The 17567-nt window shown below is 33.7% G+C and overlaps 1 protein-coding gene across 4 annotated transcripts in view; it reads right to left on the bottom strand.

The window, feature by feature from the left end:
* LOC126739300 (uncharacterized) overlaps positions 1–17567 on the bottom strand; it is a 32833-nt gene that overhangs the window by 6286 nt on the left and 8980 nt on the right. For 3 of the 4 annotated variants that reach the window (XM_050444924.1, XM_050444923.1, XM_050444922.1), the window contains exons 13-40: positions 17419–17562; positions 17081–17203; positions 16697–17032; positions 16502–16614; positions 16283–16450; positions 15870–16215; positions 15635–15808; positions 15412–15570; positions 15303–15359; positions 15145–15209; positions 14910–15086; positions 14667–14850; positions 11678–11802; positions 11350–11530; positions 8551–11201; positions 8032–8481; positions 7693–7981; positions 7333–7635; positions 7063–7263; positions 6860–7006; positions 4905–4952; positions 4707–4840; positions 4438–4621; positions 4222–4350; positions 2196–2357; positions 1972–2133; positions 208–279; positions 56–124 (exon numbers count right to left, since the gene is read on the bottom strand). In XM_050444924.1, the coding sequence (XP_050300881.1) occupies positions 56–124; positions 208–279; positions 1972–2133; positions 2196–2357; positions 4222–4350; positions 4438–4621; positions 4707–4840; positions 4905–4952; positions 6860–7006; positions 7063–7263; positions 7333–7635; positions 7693–7981; positions 8032–8481; positions 8551–11201; positions 11350–11530; positions 11678–11802; positions 14667–14850; positions 14910–15086; positions 15145–15209; positions 15303–15359; positions 15412–15570; positions 15635–15808; positions 15870–16215; positions 16283–16450; positions 16502–16614; positions 16697–17032; positions 17081–17203; positions 17419–17562 (7353 nt within the window). The remainder of the gene's footprint in view (positions 1–55; positions 125–207; positions 280–1971; positions 2134–2195; positions 2358–4221; positions 4351–4437; positions 4622–4706; positions 4841–4904; positions 4953–6859; positions 7007–7062; positions 7264–7332; positions 7636–7692; positions 7982–8031; positions 8482–8550; positions 11202–11349; positions 11531–11677; positions 11803–14666; positions 14851–14909; positions 15087–15144; positions 15210–15302; positions 15360–15411; positions 15571–15634; positions 15809–15869; positions 16216–16282; positions 16451–16501; positions 16615–16696; positions 17033–17080; positions 17204–17418; positions 17563–17567) is intronic. The other variant, XM_050444926.1, reaches the window with a different exon arrangement.

Raw genomic sequence — 17567 nt, forward strand, 5'->3', positions numbered from 1 at the left:
AAAAAAAGTTTATAAGTAATTTCCTGTTATAATTAATTTGTCATACCAGCTTTACCATCTTCGGCTTTTCTGCTACACACATCACAACCACAGACCTCACATTTGCATCCAACTGGGTGATCTTCTGTAAGAATTTTACACATATGCATAGAATCAAAAATTTAAAAAAAAATGTTTTTTAAAGAGCGTTGTTTATTTTAATCTCACCGGGTTTATCTGCATGTGCGTCACAGTCTTCACAGTGGCAAGTACTACAATGACATCCAGGTAGATGAGCTCCTATAAGAAGGTTATCTGTTTTGAACATTAGTTTTTCAACAAAAAAAAAATTAATTAGTAAAAATTAAGAAGGTTTTTGTCTTTTGTCTACTATACAAACTTTTGGTTTCATATAGTTCCAGATATATTTTGTCTAAATGTTCTGTTTATTAAACGCTATTTAATTTTAATAAAACAGGAACATTAAACTAAAAAGGGAGCACTAGAATATAAGTAGTATAGTAAGAAGAAAATAGATAACAATGTCATCTTTATACAAATATCGTAATAAAAAATGCATAACTTAAAAGGATATAGTTTAGCCTTATTCATTATTATAATACAAACTATTTTCGATGTAAAATATTTGTTTTTTTAGTAAGTGATTGTATCCATTTTGAATTTATGCCCAAAATTTAGTAATCTAGAATTACGTGAATGAAAATTTTCCGAAAATTTGGATACTAAGGTCACAGACCTCCATGAAAAAATCGATTTAACAATCTAACCTTTGGTATTTTAAATAATGCAACTTTGAGTTCAACTATTGGTTCAAACTTTGATTACCATAGAGAGCCCTTTATATTATAAAAAAAATTTCAGTTACTTAATTCCGAATATTTTTGCTTTATAATCTACAAACAACCATTGCACACTTATGAAATAAAAATAAAATGTCTTTTGACCCTTCGTTTAGGTGCCTAATATCAGTCACTGGCCTGCGAGATCATCCGATGTGGCACTTTTATTTGTGGAAAAAAGAAAACAAAAAAGCTATAGATACAAGAAAAGCTTAATTAAGGAAATGATGCGATGATATAGAAGATAAAGAAGAAGGTGGAGAGCTCAAATTTTTATTAAATTTTCATATTCCTCTCTCAGTCAGAAAGGTAGAAGAGAATGGGAATAAAGTGATGTTTTTTGGGAATAATCTGACAAATTAAGGGAGAAAAACACTATTTCCAAGCGATTCAGAAAATGATGCGGTGATATAAAAAAAGGTTGAAAGTAGAATCCATATATTATTAAAATCAACCGAAGAAGTTGCTATATAAATGCACTTTTTTTAATTTGCGTAATATTAAATAAAAAACTTTTAATATATTGGAGTTATATGATATTTTTTCAATATATGACCATAATGAAGTAAACTCTATAATTTTTTTGAGTTTACATTAACTCTAAAAAGTCTAAAGGAAGTTGATGGTACACTTAATACCATCAATTGGCCGTGTGGTAAAAAGTTTATACGATTGCAAACATTATTTATAATAATTAAAATTTGACAACTGAAGCAGATTTTATTAGAAGATCTAAATACAAAAGAATTATTCAAAAGAAATATTAGAATTGATTATTAATAAAGTTACTACTATTGTTTTAAAGAGATTGCTAATTCACGTATAAAATTAAATCAACCAGTTTTTTACCACAGATCTTATTTTCCCATTTATTCCTAATTTTTCTGATAAAGTTAAAAGAAAAGGTCAATAATTTAATTTAAGAACTATTTTTAAATCATAAAACCTTAGGATATCTAATTAACAAAAATAAACCTTTTAATGAAAATGAATTGAGCTAAAAATGTAAACAAAAACATAAAATTGAAAACGTGATTATTTTTAGTATAGGAACTAGTACCTTTTCCATATAACTCTAACTTAAATAACATTAACTACTAATCGCCATGCATATTAAACGAAATTTAATTACCATCAGGTTTATCACCAGATGCGGGTTTGTCCCCAGATCCGGGTTTCGTACTACATATGTCACATCGGCAAATAGCACAAGTGCATCCAGCTTCGTGGTTTCCAGGTGCTAACTCCGAAGTTTCTTTTGGTTCCGAAGGTTTAGTTACGCCTGCTGAAGCTCCTACATATGTAAAGATGATAATGTATTAAATAAGCAATTTCGACTATAAATGCATTTAGTACCTTTACAGTCAATACATATACAATTATCACAAGTACAATTTGCTCCTTTTAATATTGAACTTGGCTTAGCCGAATCTCCAGATGGTGGTATAACTTTAATTTCTTTCTCGCTTTGCTTCATGACGCAGTCGACGCAAAGACATTCTGGCACGCATAAACAAACTGAAAAATAATAAAGACTAAAGTAAATATAGATTGAGGAAATATATTTTGTGGTAATCGAGTTGTTAATGATTATTTAGTATTTTATCTTAGAAAATTGAAAATTGCTTGCCACATGTCTGATGCAATTATGCCAAATGCTTGTGTAGAAATTGAAAAAAAGCACTATATAATATCATAAAAGTTTATCATTTAAGTCGATGAAATCAGGGATACCATGATGCTTAGTTTAGGAATAAATGTATTTCCAAAAAATAACAAAATAAATCACGCTTTCTTGAACATTGCATATATATTTACAGGGTTATCAAGTTCACAAAAATTATAATAATTTAGTATTGAATTTTTAAGTATGTATTGCTTGTGGGCTTTCTTTTTCAGCAAGATATTAGATTTAAGCTCACTGCTATACAGCACTGGAAAATTATAGCTCCTATTTTTTATAAAAATTTTTGGTACATAGAGTTTTGTACAATTTGATAAAAAACACAGCATTATTAATATCACTTACAAGGATATCATCCCACCTAACATGAAATAATCTTCTATAGAATCAAAATCTGCAATTTTAAAATTATAAATACACTGGTCATATTCTAATTGTTTAAATTTCATATTTGCATTAAAACTTAGCTCGAAGGAAGGATGATAAAAAGCACATGGAATAAAACTATTCTAATAATTATATAGTCAGGATACAATCACCTACGAAAAAACCAAATAAATATTTTACCTCGAAAATGGTTTTTATTATAAATAATGGAAGCAAGCTAAACAATATCCTTTTAAGTTATGCATTTTTTATTACCATATTTAAGTAAAGGCAACATTTTTATGGACTTTCTTCTTACTATACTTATATTCTAGCGGTCTTTTTTTAGTTTAATGTACCCTTCTTATTTAAATTTAATAGCATTCAATAAATAGAACATTTAGATAAAATATATCAACCTATACATACATATATAGCTTTTTACTAACATAATTCTTAATGCTAATAAGACAAAAACCTGATTAGCATTAAAATGTTTATTTATCTGTCGAAAGTTTAAATAAATAAATATCATACGGTATTCTATTTGCCGGAAGTTCCATCCTTATCTAATCCCAAGGAATTATCTTTTCATCATTTTCTTTTTCTGTCATTTCTAAAAAACCATTTATTTTCAAAGGTGTCCGATCTCCATCAAATCTTTTTGGTTCTAAATAACCATCTGGGAATCAGTCATAATTTTCCAGGTTTAATTTTAAATAGCATGTTTTAATAGCTTGTAATTAAATTATTCATTTTAAAACTGGTATCTATTAAAATCGTACGGAAGAGTAATTACTACTATCAACTTATCTGAATGAACGCGCTCTCCAAGTAATAGAACCAGAAAAAAGTTAGAAACTGAGGTGTCGCATATTGTGTATATTATACAATTTTAATTGGAGTTTGTTTTGCTTAATAGGATAATTTTTAATAATTTTAATTTATTATAACTATGACAATTTTTTTAAGGGTTGCATTATCAAATTATGTTCGAAAACTTATTTCATTGAATAACGTAGCATTTTCATCTGATTGACATATCAGTGAAGGGTAATTTTTTTTTTAGATCCTCCTTTATTATTTGTTATAATCTGTACGTATAACTTAAAAAGCTGATACATGCAAGAACTCCATTAGGAGAAAATACAGCCTGGTAAACGCAGAAATTACTCTAACACACAGTGTATGCGAACATAGATGAAATAATGATATTATTCGCACTTAACATGAGATTGTGTGCTAAAATATGAGATGCTCTGTAAGTCAAAGTTTGTGACTCAGGGAAAGAGGAATTGGTGTTAAAATAAAAAAATAAAAAGGTGTGCTTACCCTTACTTTCTCGGGGATTAATACATTCGACTTCTGATGGACAGATACATTTTGAGCACACACAACGAACAGGGTGCGTAGATACATCTTTTGTTGAAGGCTTTTCTGTAGGCTTACCATCACCAACACCTAAAATAAGATGTACGTGATTTTGTGACGTTATGTGACATTATATTAAATGATATGGATGGGACAAGTAAATCAACAAAATTATACCTGGTGATGCACCAGGAGTAGTCTGCATACTTCGATCTTGAAGAATTTCATCATAGCATCGACACTCATCACAATCGCAGTCCGCCGGGTGTTCGTCTTTTGGTGGTAAATCAGAAGGCTCTGGATTTGTGCCTGTATCTACCACGCAAATGCATTCTGGACAATCACATTCCTCTGGATGTTCCTACAATAGATTCAATCAATCAATGTAAGTTTTTTGTTATAAACGCGTTTATGTATTATAGAAGAGGTTCACTATAAGTTCTTACTTTTGGGACTTCGTCTGAACACTCACAAGGAGTGCAGGTGCAAGGCTCATCTTCACCTTTATTTGGATCTGCACAAGGCTGACATTGGCACGGGCTGCAGTCACATGAAGGTATATTGGCCAAAGGTGATTTTCCTAAAGAAAAAAGCTCAATAAGTTAAATTAAGTCTTCAACAATTTGACTTAAAAAGATATTTACCCGCTTGGCTTTCAGTTGGGGGTACTCCGGTACCTGAAGGCGGTTGTTCTAATAAAACATAAAAAAATAAGCGTATTTTAAATGTAAAGCAAAAGATCAATAAAAATAATTCATAAACATGAAGCGTCATCATATCAAAAGCAATAATCTCCACCTTTTATAAGTATTGAGTTTTGGGCAGAAATAATTATTGCTAAAGCTCAGTCGGACTTAAAAGCTTTTTATGAAAATATTTATTCTACTCACAGTAAGTTAAAATAAGATGCCTTAATACTGAAGTAAACACAAGTGTTATAAAAATATAAAAAAAAACGCTCAAAAATAAAACGCACTCACAGAAGCAATTCCATACAAAACATTTTATTAGCAGCTTTGAACGTACTTTGATTCCTGTGTGTCAGAAGAAGTTTCTGAATTCTTTAAATATTGAGAATTAGCATGCTATTGAACATTTTATACAAACTGATACTGCATCTGAGCAAAATAAAGGTGATGAAAAAAAAATTCAAACAAACGCTTGACTGTAATACATTTTTTAAAAACACTAAAATGTGACGGCTCACACTACCGTCGGTCTTTCTCTATGCGGTAGTACCTAAGCTCTTATTTAAATAATATTAAACTAATTAAATTGCATAATTACCAGGTGCCCCTGAGGTCACCCTATTACCGACGCATACATGTTTTACGTGCATACAATAATTAAGTTTATAAATTAAGATTGAAACAGATGTAAATAAAAAGTTGAAGCTTATGGCTGACAAGTTCAGAATAGCGATGACCTTATTACCTTTTGCTTTGATGATGAAAAAAATTCGCCCTTTGCAAAATTGTTACTACAGCTGTCAGTTATACTATTATAATTTTACAATCACACAGAAAAATTTAAAAGACACATTTTTAAAAAAATAATACGTTTTAATACGTATGGACCAAAGATGTCAAAAAAGGCTTAAACAAGATCATCTTGGCCCTGTACCACAGATTACAAAATACTGATTTTCATAATAAAAAAGTATTCCAAAAGTACACCAGGTTTTCGGCAATATCGAGAACAAGTTCAGAACCTTTGAAAATATTGTAAATCCAGATCAGTATCAAGACATTATATCTAAACATAGAACTATCATAGAGTTTGGTAGTGACTTCGTAGATTTTAAGGCATAAACTGTTTTAAAGTCTGCAAATTTTTTACACTTTAAGATAACAGACATTAGGCAAACATCAGGACGCAAAATATTTTTTATACGAAAAAGCACAAGAAGAAATTAGTAACAGGAGAACCTATGTATAGGCATAACATGGGTTTATTTAAATTAATAGCAAAAAAGAACGGACTTTTGGAAAGTTTTCAACCAGCCGTAATACGAAGAAGTAAAAGTCAAAAAGAAAAAGACTATTGATGTCAAAAAGTTATCACTAAAGCACTTTGGAAAACAGTGGGACCTGAATTTTGAATCAGTTTATTTCAAGACATGTTTTGAACGGAATACTCAGAAGACAATGAATCCGATCTGTGTGGATCATTTGAAAACTTTCCCGAATTCGTCATTTGAACTTTAATTTTAATTAATAATATTCCTAATTAATTAATATTGATGTTCAACAAATAGAAAAGTCATAAATATCCTCAGTATTTAGAATACTGTATTCCGTAGCAAAATCAGTAATCTCCGTAATATTTCACAACAAAACTAATAATATTCAAATGTTTATGTTAAAGCCAACAATATCTAATTTTTATTATCAAATTAAGGTGATATTATTGATCCTAAGATGTTTTCAGAATATATTTATACTAAAAAGCACATTTACTAACAAACTTATATTTTTAAAAAATACGCTTTTGTATCGCATTTTTTACCGATTACTCGACTTATGGGAGCTTATTGCTTATGTTATGACACACCTCACATAGTCATAAATAAAGTAAAAACGATTACTATGACACTTACCTGCTGATTTAAATGCACATTTACAATCAATACAAAGGCACTCCTCATCGTTCGGTGGACCTCCTGCTCCTGGTGCCGATGATTTCGGTGTTTCTGGACTGGATTCCGTCGGTGGAGGCTTGGTTTCTGAAGGAGGTACCTTAACTCCTAAAACCATACATACCTAGTAGCTGAATATATTACTTGATTTTAATAAAGCTTACCCGGCATATTGTCTCGTCCAGGGCACTCACATTCTTCGCATTCGCACTTCTCTTCTGAAGAATCATTCACTTCAGTAGGAAGAGATTCGTTAGGAGGTGCTTCGATAGGAGTTTCTGCTGTAGTGGGCGTTGCATGTTCTGTACCATCATCCGTCGGTGGGGCAGGTTCAGAAGGGCCTTCGTGTGGGTATTTTCGATAGGCTGAGAGCATAAATTGTTTAAAAAGGTAAATTATATAAAATTAAAGAAAATATTTTATTGACGTTATACCATCAATAGCTGGACAAGTGCAATCTCCGCACTCACAATCTGGAGGATGATCTGCAGTACTAGGTTTATGTTGTTCACTTGGAGGTTGTATGTCGCCACTAGGAGGCTGCTCTTGATGTGATGGGGACTTTTCAGCTTCTGCTGTAACTTCTTTAGGTTCGCCTTTAAGGTTTTTTAGGCAACATCCACAGCATGAGCACTCAACACAGGTACATGCTTCACCTCCTCCTCCTCCTCCAGCACCAGCAACTGACTCTGATGTGGGAGGAAGTTTTCCTGCTATATCTTTTTGTTTTCCTAGGACTATTGAAATATTTTTAAAATTAAATATAATTTTAATAATGTGCTTGTGTAATATACCTCCATCACCCTTAATCAAATCTGACCGTGGACAAGAACAAACGTCACATGTACATGGGACATCATCCCCTTTTTGCTTGTCTCCAGGTGTCACGGTAACAGATGGCTCCGGTTTGTTAATTTGTTCGCTGGGCTTGACTGTAACAGGAGGCACTATTTTATTATTACCAGGTTTTCTTTTAGTGTCATCTGGACACTCAGAGCATATACAATCTGTACATTCGCAAGGCGGTAATCCATTATGGGATTGTGGAAGTGCAGATGGTTCAGGCTGAGTTAATTGCCGGGCCTAAAATTTAAGATAAATTAAGTTATCAACCATTTTTTATAAAAAGTTACTTGAGAAGGTCCGCTATTAACCCTGCTTGCACTCAGTCTTGATGTCGGTATTGGTATTCTAGATCGTTGCTCAAGATACCGCCTGGCTGCCTTGGCATTGGTACAAGTATCACACTTTACTTTTACTTGAAAAACTTGCTTAGAATCATAAACCACAGGATACTCCTTTGTTCTTGCAAGTGCTTTAACCTTGGGCATGCAAAGGCAATCAACACATTCACAAGACGATGGGTGGTTTGCTAGTTTCTTGCCACGACGGTCATTTTCATCCATTGTGGGGGGTGATTCGGTTTGAAGCATTCTGGACTCGCCTTGTGGTCGCGTGGACACTTCTCTCCTGGGTGGTAAAGACTGCTCCATATCATTAGAGAGACAGGCGTTGCATCTGCAATTTGTTGCATGCCCTGTTGGTGGCATGCTATAAGACATTTGGATTGGCGGCACCACCATCTACAAAATACGATATACGAAATAGGGACGCGAATACTCAAACTATTTTTAAAATTCCAAAAGTCTTACCATAGGTGAAATCATCATCATATTTCCCGGGGAGGGACAATCGCAAGAGCGTACAGGCCTACCCATTCCTGCCCTTATATCGCGATTACGATGCGGCGAGCATACGTTACACATACAAGAATCTTGACAGCTACATTTGGCACTTTTTAAACAGTCCCATACTTTTCTACGCTTTTTTCTGCTAGACTTCGGTCTCTTCGTAGAATCGACTGGTGGCCTTTCTTTATCAGAGAGCTCAGACACAATAGAGGGAACTTCGCCAGGAGGATTTTTTTCTTTTTGTTTCTTTTCTGATTTGAGTCTACCATCGGATGAAGATGAGGTAGTATTGGATTCGGTCCTAGCCGGAACTAGTTCTTTAACTTCCTTATGCTTTGTTTTAGAACTTTGCAATGAAATAGATCTACAGCTTGTCCTACAGCATGTAGAATCGTCGCGTGAAGAAGGCCTTTGTTGTAAAGAAATACTGCGTGATTTTGATGCTTGAGAAGCAGCAGAAGCATCACCAATAACACCAATGTCTTTTTTACTTATTGAAGGAGTTTGTGTATAATTAATAGTAGCAGCTGATCTACATGAACTTTTACATATACTTTTACAAGAAGCTTGTTTATCAACAGATGGTTTAGTTGATGTTGGTATACTATCAGTCGCAGTGGTACGACAACACACCTTACAACATATAGACACATCTCTTGAAGAAGGTTCTGGTGTAATAAACTTTAAACCTGACGATTTAGACTCGGATTGTTCAAGCGGTGTTGATTTAACTTGACTGGTGCTAGGTTTTGGTGATGTTTTTGAGGGTTTTCGGCTACATGGAGCTTTGCAAATTTTAATTTCTTTAGATGATACTCGGGGAGTAGAATATGTCGACTCTGCAGCAACTTGTACTATACTACATGGAGCCTTGCACGGAGGTTTCTTTTTAGGTTCAACTTCCTCGGAAAGACGTTGATGTTGATCAACACGTTCAAGCACTTCGTCTAAGATATAACCCATATCTTCCAAAAGCTGCATTTGTTCCTCCAAAGATTTGCCAATAAGGCTTGGATGTTTTTTTAGAATCTCTGGGTTCACAGCTATACTGGGCCTATTACCTAGAGATTTAAGATACTCTTGTTGCTCTTTTGAGGTTTTTCCAATTAATTCTGGATACTTTTCTAACAAATCTTCGCCCACTGGAATATGTATTAGGGATTGGTCCAATGCCAATGCTGTAGAAACCTCCGGCACATCAAACCCTAGACTTTTTAGTATTTCTCTTTGTTCTTCTGCTGTTTTTCCTTCTAATTCAGGATGACTCATTAAGAAATCTTTGCTTATAATGCCACCCATTATTAGGTTGTTAACAAAATCTTTAGATTGTTCTTTAATGGACTGGACAGCAGATTCGCGATCTTGAAGTAGTTGTGGCTGTTCTTTTGAATCTGTAAAATCGTAACCTAATTCTTTAAGTTTTAGTTGCTGTTCTTCGCGACTTAAACCTACTAATTCTGGGTGTTTTTGTAACAAACTACTATCAACTGCTACTATTCTAGAAGGTACTAATTCTTGTACTAACTGATCAGATTCTGCTTTCGATGGTTTATAACCCAAGCTCTTGAGTATTGCTTGTTGTTCGGAAAGACGCTTACCAAGCAGCTCTGGATGCTTTTGCAGTATGTCATCATTGATTTGAATTTCAGACATTTTTTCTAGGCTTGGGGTATATGCTTTATATCCAAGACTTCTAAGTAATGCCTGTTGCTGAGAATGTGTTTTTCCAACAAGTTCTGGATGCTTTCGTAGCATATCTTCATTAACTTCTATTATCTGCGGTGATTCTTCAATTAAATCCTTCTGTACCGCTTCGGTGCTTCCTTTTTGTGCCTTATAACCAAGGCTTCTAAGCAATGCTTGTTGTTGGGAAGGAGACTTGCCGACAAGCTCTGGATGCTTTTCTAGTATATCTTCATTAATTTCTATTATTTGATCTGATTCTTTCATCGATTCTTTTTGTATAGCTTCGGTGCTTATTTTTGGTGCTTTATACCCAAGGCTCCTAAGCAATGCTTGTTGCTGTGAAGGAGTTTTGCCGACAAGCTCTGGATGCTTTTCTAGTATATCTTCATCGATTTCTATTATTTCACTTATTCCTTCAATTAATTCCTTTCCTACTGCTTCGGTACTTGCTTTTTGCGTTTTATAGCCAAGACTCTGAAGCAATTCCTGTTGCTCAGATGGGGTCTTACCAATAAGTTCAGGATGTTCTAGTAGCATATCATCAGTGACGGCAATTAACTGGGGTTCTCCAACTGACTCTAAGCCTATTTGGTCTGCCTCGGTTGGTTTACTTTCATAAACAATTTCTTGCTGAACTTGCTCGGATATTTCAACCGCCAAGTCAGATGGCTTCTCTACTTCTTTTGTATCTAAACCGCTAAGTTTTTTATCTAGATCTTTAGAGAGTAACTGAGCGATTTCAGAATGCAGTTTAGCATCTTCTCCACTGGCTTTTGATTTAACCTCTTCAAGTAGCACTTGCTCTTCTTCCGCTAACTCAGGTTGCTCTGCTTCAAAAGCTTCTTTTGTTTCTATTTCATATTCTTCTCCTTCTTTTTCTGCAGTTGCAGTTGCTGGAATAGTTGTTACGTCATCTGTAGTATCTCCTAGAAATTAAAAAAGTACACTTAGAAGTAGCAATATAAAGCGCTATATAGGTCATTGGTGACGATTAAAAAATGAAAGACTAAAAGCCCAAGAAGGTTCGAAACAGATTATTTTTAATACCTTAGAAAGCAAATATATATCACTAACCTTGTTTCTTAATGCTAGATGTCTGAGCTAATGCGTGTTCAGTATTGTCGCTTATGGTCACAAACTCTGAATCTGTATCGGTCCTAGTTCCTTCAATATGATCATCTTGGACAATCCTGCCCATTGCTTCGTCAGTTTCTGTGATGGTTTCTTTATCGCCGGATGTTGACACACCGATGGTCTAAAACAAACAAAGTATCTTAGCTAATTATCATAGAATGCCACTCAGCGATTTCTCTAAATATTCCGGTAATAATATATTGCAATAGCAATAAGCTTTTTACTAACAAAACATATTGTGTTGGTAGTTTTCATAATAAATACGTACTTTACACTCGCAACATTGACATGACTGATCTGTTTGATTTTTTGACTGACAGGAGCGGTCACAAATTGTCCTTGCACCTGTGGGAACCGACTCAGGTTTGCCGGTCTCTCCTGAATAAGCATCACCTGAAGATCATATTTATTAATTATTTAGGAAAATAGCTTAAGAATATCGAGGGTTAAAACGCAGGACTTCGTAACTACTAACACTTTTGACGAAATTCGTTTTATTATAAACTTTTTCCCTAAAATAGATGGTGTCATCTGTTGATCAAGTTATAGGTTAATCAGTTTTCAATTTAATACGTGATAAACATAACCTCGTATTTGTCAGTTGGCTGCATATCGACCGTTAATATTGTAGCTCGTGAAAGTGCGTTGTGTTTCTCGCTGATAAGATGTTTAAAATAACTTTAGCTATAAAAGAGTTGTTCTTTATATTATTAGATATTTTTCTAAAATAGATTATACGATACATATAAAATTCTTTGCTCAAAAAATCATTTTTTTTTAGGTGAGACTTACGAGCTCTTGCATTCTTTAAAGTTCAATTCGCCTTACCGCTTATAAGAAACTGTATTTTTTTATAAATAAACAACTTCAAATACTAAGTATATTGGTTTCTTTGTAGAGCATTTCTGTAGAGTATAAATGATCTTTATAGAACATTATTCTAATAATTGTATTTTGACACGTTTTAAGACAAGAAACGGCACCATCTTAAGAGCCTTCTCACACCACAATATAATATCGCAACACAGATAACCAATTTATATTAACTCTATTACTCCTATACATAAGAGTGGCAAAAGTAGTAAGTAGACAAAACACATGTGGAAAACTAAAGGGGTATTTCTAAGTTGTCTATCTTTGGTAAAATTGTTGGGTCCGGTAAAGTTAAAGGGTCGTCTAAAAACCAATTTTTTTTTGTAAATTTTTACATAGAATGTTGAGTGTGTTCAAAATATTGATAAAAAAGTGAGGATGATTGGAAAAAATACAAAACTTTGGACATCATGAAGATTTTTCTACATACGTTAAATACGTAATTATTGCCGGCTTGCACAAGGTTTTTTAGCTCTTGATTTTGCTATAATTAAAAAATATATATATTGGGGCAATTTTGGAATTTTTTGGGGGCAAAAATTGTAAATTTATAGGATTCTTTATCGCTTTGTACCCCTATAATTACATATTTTGTGATTATACACACAAAAAATAACGAGGCTGCCTCGTGTATGTGCCTATAATTCCCATTTCCTAACTATTATCCCATACCTAAATAGGGCTCAAACCTACCACCTAACCCTCTATTTAGCGCCAATCCAAGGTTCAAATCGCTTTTTGCAATCCCAACCCGCAATCCTGATTTGCGTGTGGAAATTTGTGTTTACGACCTAAAGAAATGATTTAAATCCTTCTAAGTTACAGAATTTGATTACTTAAAGCTTTAAATTTAAATTAATAGCTTGATTGATTATTATATATGGCTAGGCTAGTCGCAAATAGAGTGTAGTTAAGCCGGATGTAATTGTGAACTATACGTAAGTAGAAAATCCTTTATAATTTTTCAAATTTTGCATTTTTTTACTTCATCCTCACTTTTTTATCAATAACTGTGTACAATGTACAAACTCAACATTCTATGAACATTTTTTCAAAAAATAAATCGGTTTTTAGACGTCCAACTTTACCGGACCCAAATTGTTTACCAGAGAACATATCCGACTTTTAGCAATATTTTTTCTACAGCCTAATATGGATTTATTCCTGGTCGCTCTACTGTTACCAACCCTCTAGCATATGAACAGGTCTTGTTAAGGGCCTTGGAGAGACGATATCAGGTAGATGCAGTATATACGGACTTCTCCAGGGCTTTTGACAGGGTTATCATCTGTTTTTGGGTAAACTTGAAGGCTTGGGAGTTCATGCACCTCTTCTTTAATAGATGGATTGATAGCTTTTTGTCAAATCGTACTCCAAGAAAATGAAGATTTGGGAATTTGAGTCGTATAGCATATAATTTGCATTTGGAGTGCCCCAGGGCTCCAGAGGTTTAATTTGTCGCCTTTTCTGTTTAATTTGTTTTGTAAATGACATATTGTAAGCCAGTTACTTTTATTTACCGATGACTTAAAGATTTTCAAAGAGGACTGTGCAGCTTTGCAGAAGGATCTGGATAGTTTTGCTATAGTGATAGTGTGATGCGAATTATATGCAACTTAATCTTGCTAAATGTTCTACAATCAGCTTTTCAAAAACTAATCCTATGTATGATTACATATTAAATAACACAACAATTGGACCATACAAAAGACCTTGGTTTTGACCAAAGTCTTCGTCTTGACCTGCACTTTAATCACATATCTGGCTGTGCTATGAAGCTTATTGGTTTTGTTAAACGCATACTTGCGTATTTTAATAATATACCATGCCTTAAATGTGTTCATACTTCCATTGTATGATCAGTGTTCTATACTAAGGGTCTTTGGTCTGGTCTCCAACCTATGAGGTCTATAAAGGCAAAATTGAAAAAGTTTCAAAATATTTTTTACATTTTGTTGCCTTAAAGGTTGATTCTTCATTGAACTTGATAAATGACAAAACATGCATTTATTAACGTTAACAACTAGACGTATCTATTTAGATCTCGTTCTGTTCTATACAATTGTAAATTCTTTAACTAATACGCCATTTTTGGATTCTCTGTACCTCAGAGAGTGCTTCGCGTTCGCGGTCTTTTTTATGAGTCACATTTCAGAACAAATTATAAAATTAATTTTCTATTAGCCAAAATGTGTAGGGAAGTGAATTTACTGCTAGAGCGTCTTGGCGTTTGCTTGATTCATGTTTTTATTCTAAATATCTTTGACTAATCTGTGACTCTGTGATTGCTCAATTTTTTTTTAAATTGTCAGTATTTTTTTATAGAAATGGTTGTATCTTATGATCCTTAATAAACTATTATTATTATTATTAAAACATCTTACCTGTAAGTTCAGATGAAATCTCCTTTTTAGTTGATTCCTTATCTACAGCTGATATTTCTCCCTCTTCGCCAGTATCACCAGGTACCTGTAAAACTTCTGTAATCTCACCTTCAACTTTAGTACCCTCAGCTATTTGGATCGTGGGTATTGTTGATTCGTCTATTGCAGCTAATTCAGAAGCATCCTAAATTAAAAAAAAAAAATAATAAAAACAGGCACACGATCAAATTAGTAATTTTTTACCGGTTGAGCAGCTTGATCTCCTTGATCCATACCTAAATCAGAAATCACCTGATCTGGGGTAAATACTTCACCACTTGGAAGCTGACCTATGGTAGAAGTTATGCCTTCAAGCTCTGAAAGTGGCATTTTGGCCTCTGATTCTTTTCCGGAGCTCTGCATATCACCGTCAATAGGAGCCTTATAAAAACAAACTATTAAAAATCGTAACTGATGGTAAAAAGTCACCCTTTCTTACATCATTAGTAAGTTCCTCATCCTTGGAACTTATTTTGAATTCACTGGAGACGCTTACTTCAGGTCCTAAAAAAAGGATTAGGAACAATTAAAACAAAAAATAATCAAACAATAAATCAAACGTAATGAGAATAAATAAAAGACGAAAAAAGTATTAACCTGCTTTGGACTGTTGTTTTTCTGCAATTGCAGTAATAGGCACAGCTTGAGATGATCCTATAAGACGGACATGAAATTAGATTAAAAAAGTGTGTGTTTAGTGTATTACCTTGAGGTCGAGCACCTGCCTCAGAGGACGCATTAAAGCCAGATGTCAGATCCGGGGATCCAATAGCCTGTGCTTTAATCCCGGATGAACTCGACGCTATATTACTAGTCAGAGCCGAAGTTTCTGAATACGGCGTGTCCATGTCTGGCACAGAGGGACCTGTAATTACTTAGTATATATATATCTGGACAAATTTATTTAAAATTGTTTATTCGTTGATTACCTGACATAATACTGGAAGCGACACCTATTGGATGCATTTTTGTTGGCTTATTGGTATACCTTTCCAAAGCATCGGCTAAAGGTTGTTCTCTTTCTTCTGCCATTTGAGGATGGTCTTCTGCCATTTGAGTCTCAACTTCAATATTGCCATCTTTTGTGTACGTCATTGTTGTTGCTAAAAATAGAAACTGAAGCATGGTATCATATAAATATGTATACTTCAGGATAATGTTTACCAATTAATCCTGCTGGTCCTTCAGTAATTACTTCTAAAGTACCAGAGGAAGTTATTGTTGTTGTAATATGAAGATCTTTAGGTATATCTCCCAAAATCTCATAAGCTTTATTCTGCACATCATAGGGAAATTCTGGCCCCCACCTTTTTTCTTCAAAAGGTATCTCTCTTGGTACAATATTCCGTTGGTCTGGAAGACTTTTTGCAAATTGAACGTGATCATCGTCTTTAGGAAGTTCCGACATATCTTTCTTAGAACTCTCCACTCCTGATTGGGTAGCTTCAATTCTGCTAGTGAAATCGTTAGGTGTAGTATCAACACGGGGTGTAGAAGTCGTATTTGGAATCTAAAAATAAAATATATTTTTGTTATAATTATAAAAATAATTTTTTTTTGTAAGTAATGATATTTACTACACTCATTTTGGAGTCCTTGCATATCTCTGCACGTAGACAAGATTCACATGAACAATCTCCTGATAAATCTTTTGCATCTTTCCAAGGACATTGACGGCTTAAAAGATTTGCTGGCTTTGATAATTTTGGAGTAGCATTAACAAATTCTCTCTCTGCTATTGCCTTCTATAATTATTAGTAAGTAAACTTTAAATACATTATTTGCAAGAAACTTACACTTTGCACCATTTGAGGCTTTGGTTCGCTTTGACAAGAAGTAAGTGAGTACTTCTCTTCAAAAGAGCTAGTAGGTATTTGACCCTCAGTAAGACTTCCTGTTGTAGGTTCATCTAAGTAATATAAATATGTTAATTAAATCTGGTCTTCTATATGTGATTAAACGTATTAGTGTATATATTTTAGTAGGCTTACCTGTACTTTTCGGCTGGTCCTCATGCAATTCAAGTTTCAAAAATGTTTCATCTTTTACTTCCTTGGGTTCTGTAAAGTATTCAATATCCAAGGTTGGTATTTGTTCAGGCCCTTCTTTTAATTCTAGTGACATTTTTTGATACAAGTCTTTTTCTTCGGCTGGTAATTTTTTGCATTCTTCTTTTTTTTCGCCTTTAAGTTCTTCATATCCCTTTTTTTCTTCTATTGGTTCTTGTTTAGATTCCTTTCTCTCTTCAACTACTATTTCTGCAGATTTTTTTTTGTCTACTGATGTTTCTTCATATCCATCTTCATCTTCTACTAATTTTTCAGAAGCTACAAATTATTTATTAGGAATTCACTTTAACTACGATTACTCTTTACGTTTAGCATCTCCCTTGCCTAATGCTTTGTCATCTTTAACAGGTTCTATCATTCCCGAGCAAGGAGCATAACACTCTTGGTTCAATCTTGATGGAACTTGTATTGGAGGCCCTTGAGATTTTCCTAAATATTACATATATAGGGTGTAAATAAATAGATGCGAAAAAATTCGGGGGCTGATTTTTGGGTAAATTTTAAGAAAAATACTTTATATGGACGTATGTCCTAAAAGTCCTAACTTTTGAAATACCGGGTGGTAATCATACCCTGAATATTTTCGCATCTATTTACTTACACCCTGTAAATTGCTTCTAAGTAAAAAATGCAAAAATTTTTACCTTTTTGGCAGGGTTGTCCTATATCTGAGCATGGTAGCACCTTATCTTTTACAGGGGTTTCTTCCTTAATTGTATCTTCTCTTGTACCTGTTCCCTTATTATTAGCACATGGATGGCCTATGTTAGCACAAGGAATCTCCATATCTAGA

The sequence above is a fragment of the Anthonomus grandis genome, chromosome 8, assembly GCF_022605725.1.
Source record: "Anthonomus grandis grandis chromosome 8, icAntGran1.3, whole genome shotgun sequence".
Taxonomy (NCBI): domain Eukaryota; kingdom Metazoa; phylum Arthropoda; class Insecta; order Coleoptera; family Curculionidae; genus Anthonomus; species Anthonomus grandis.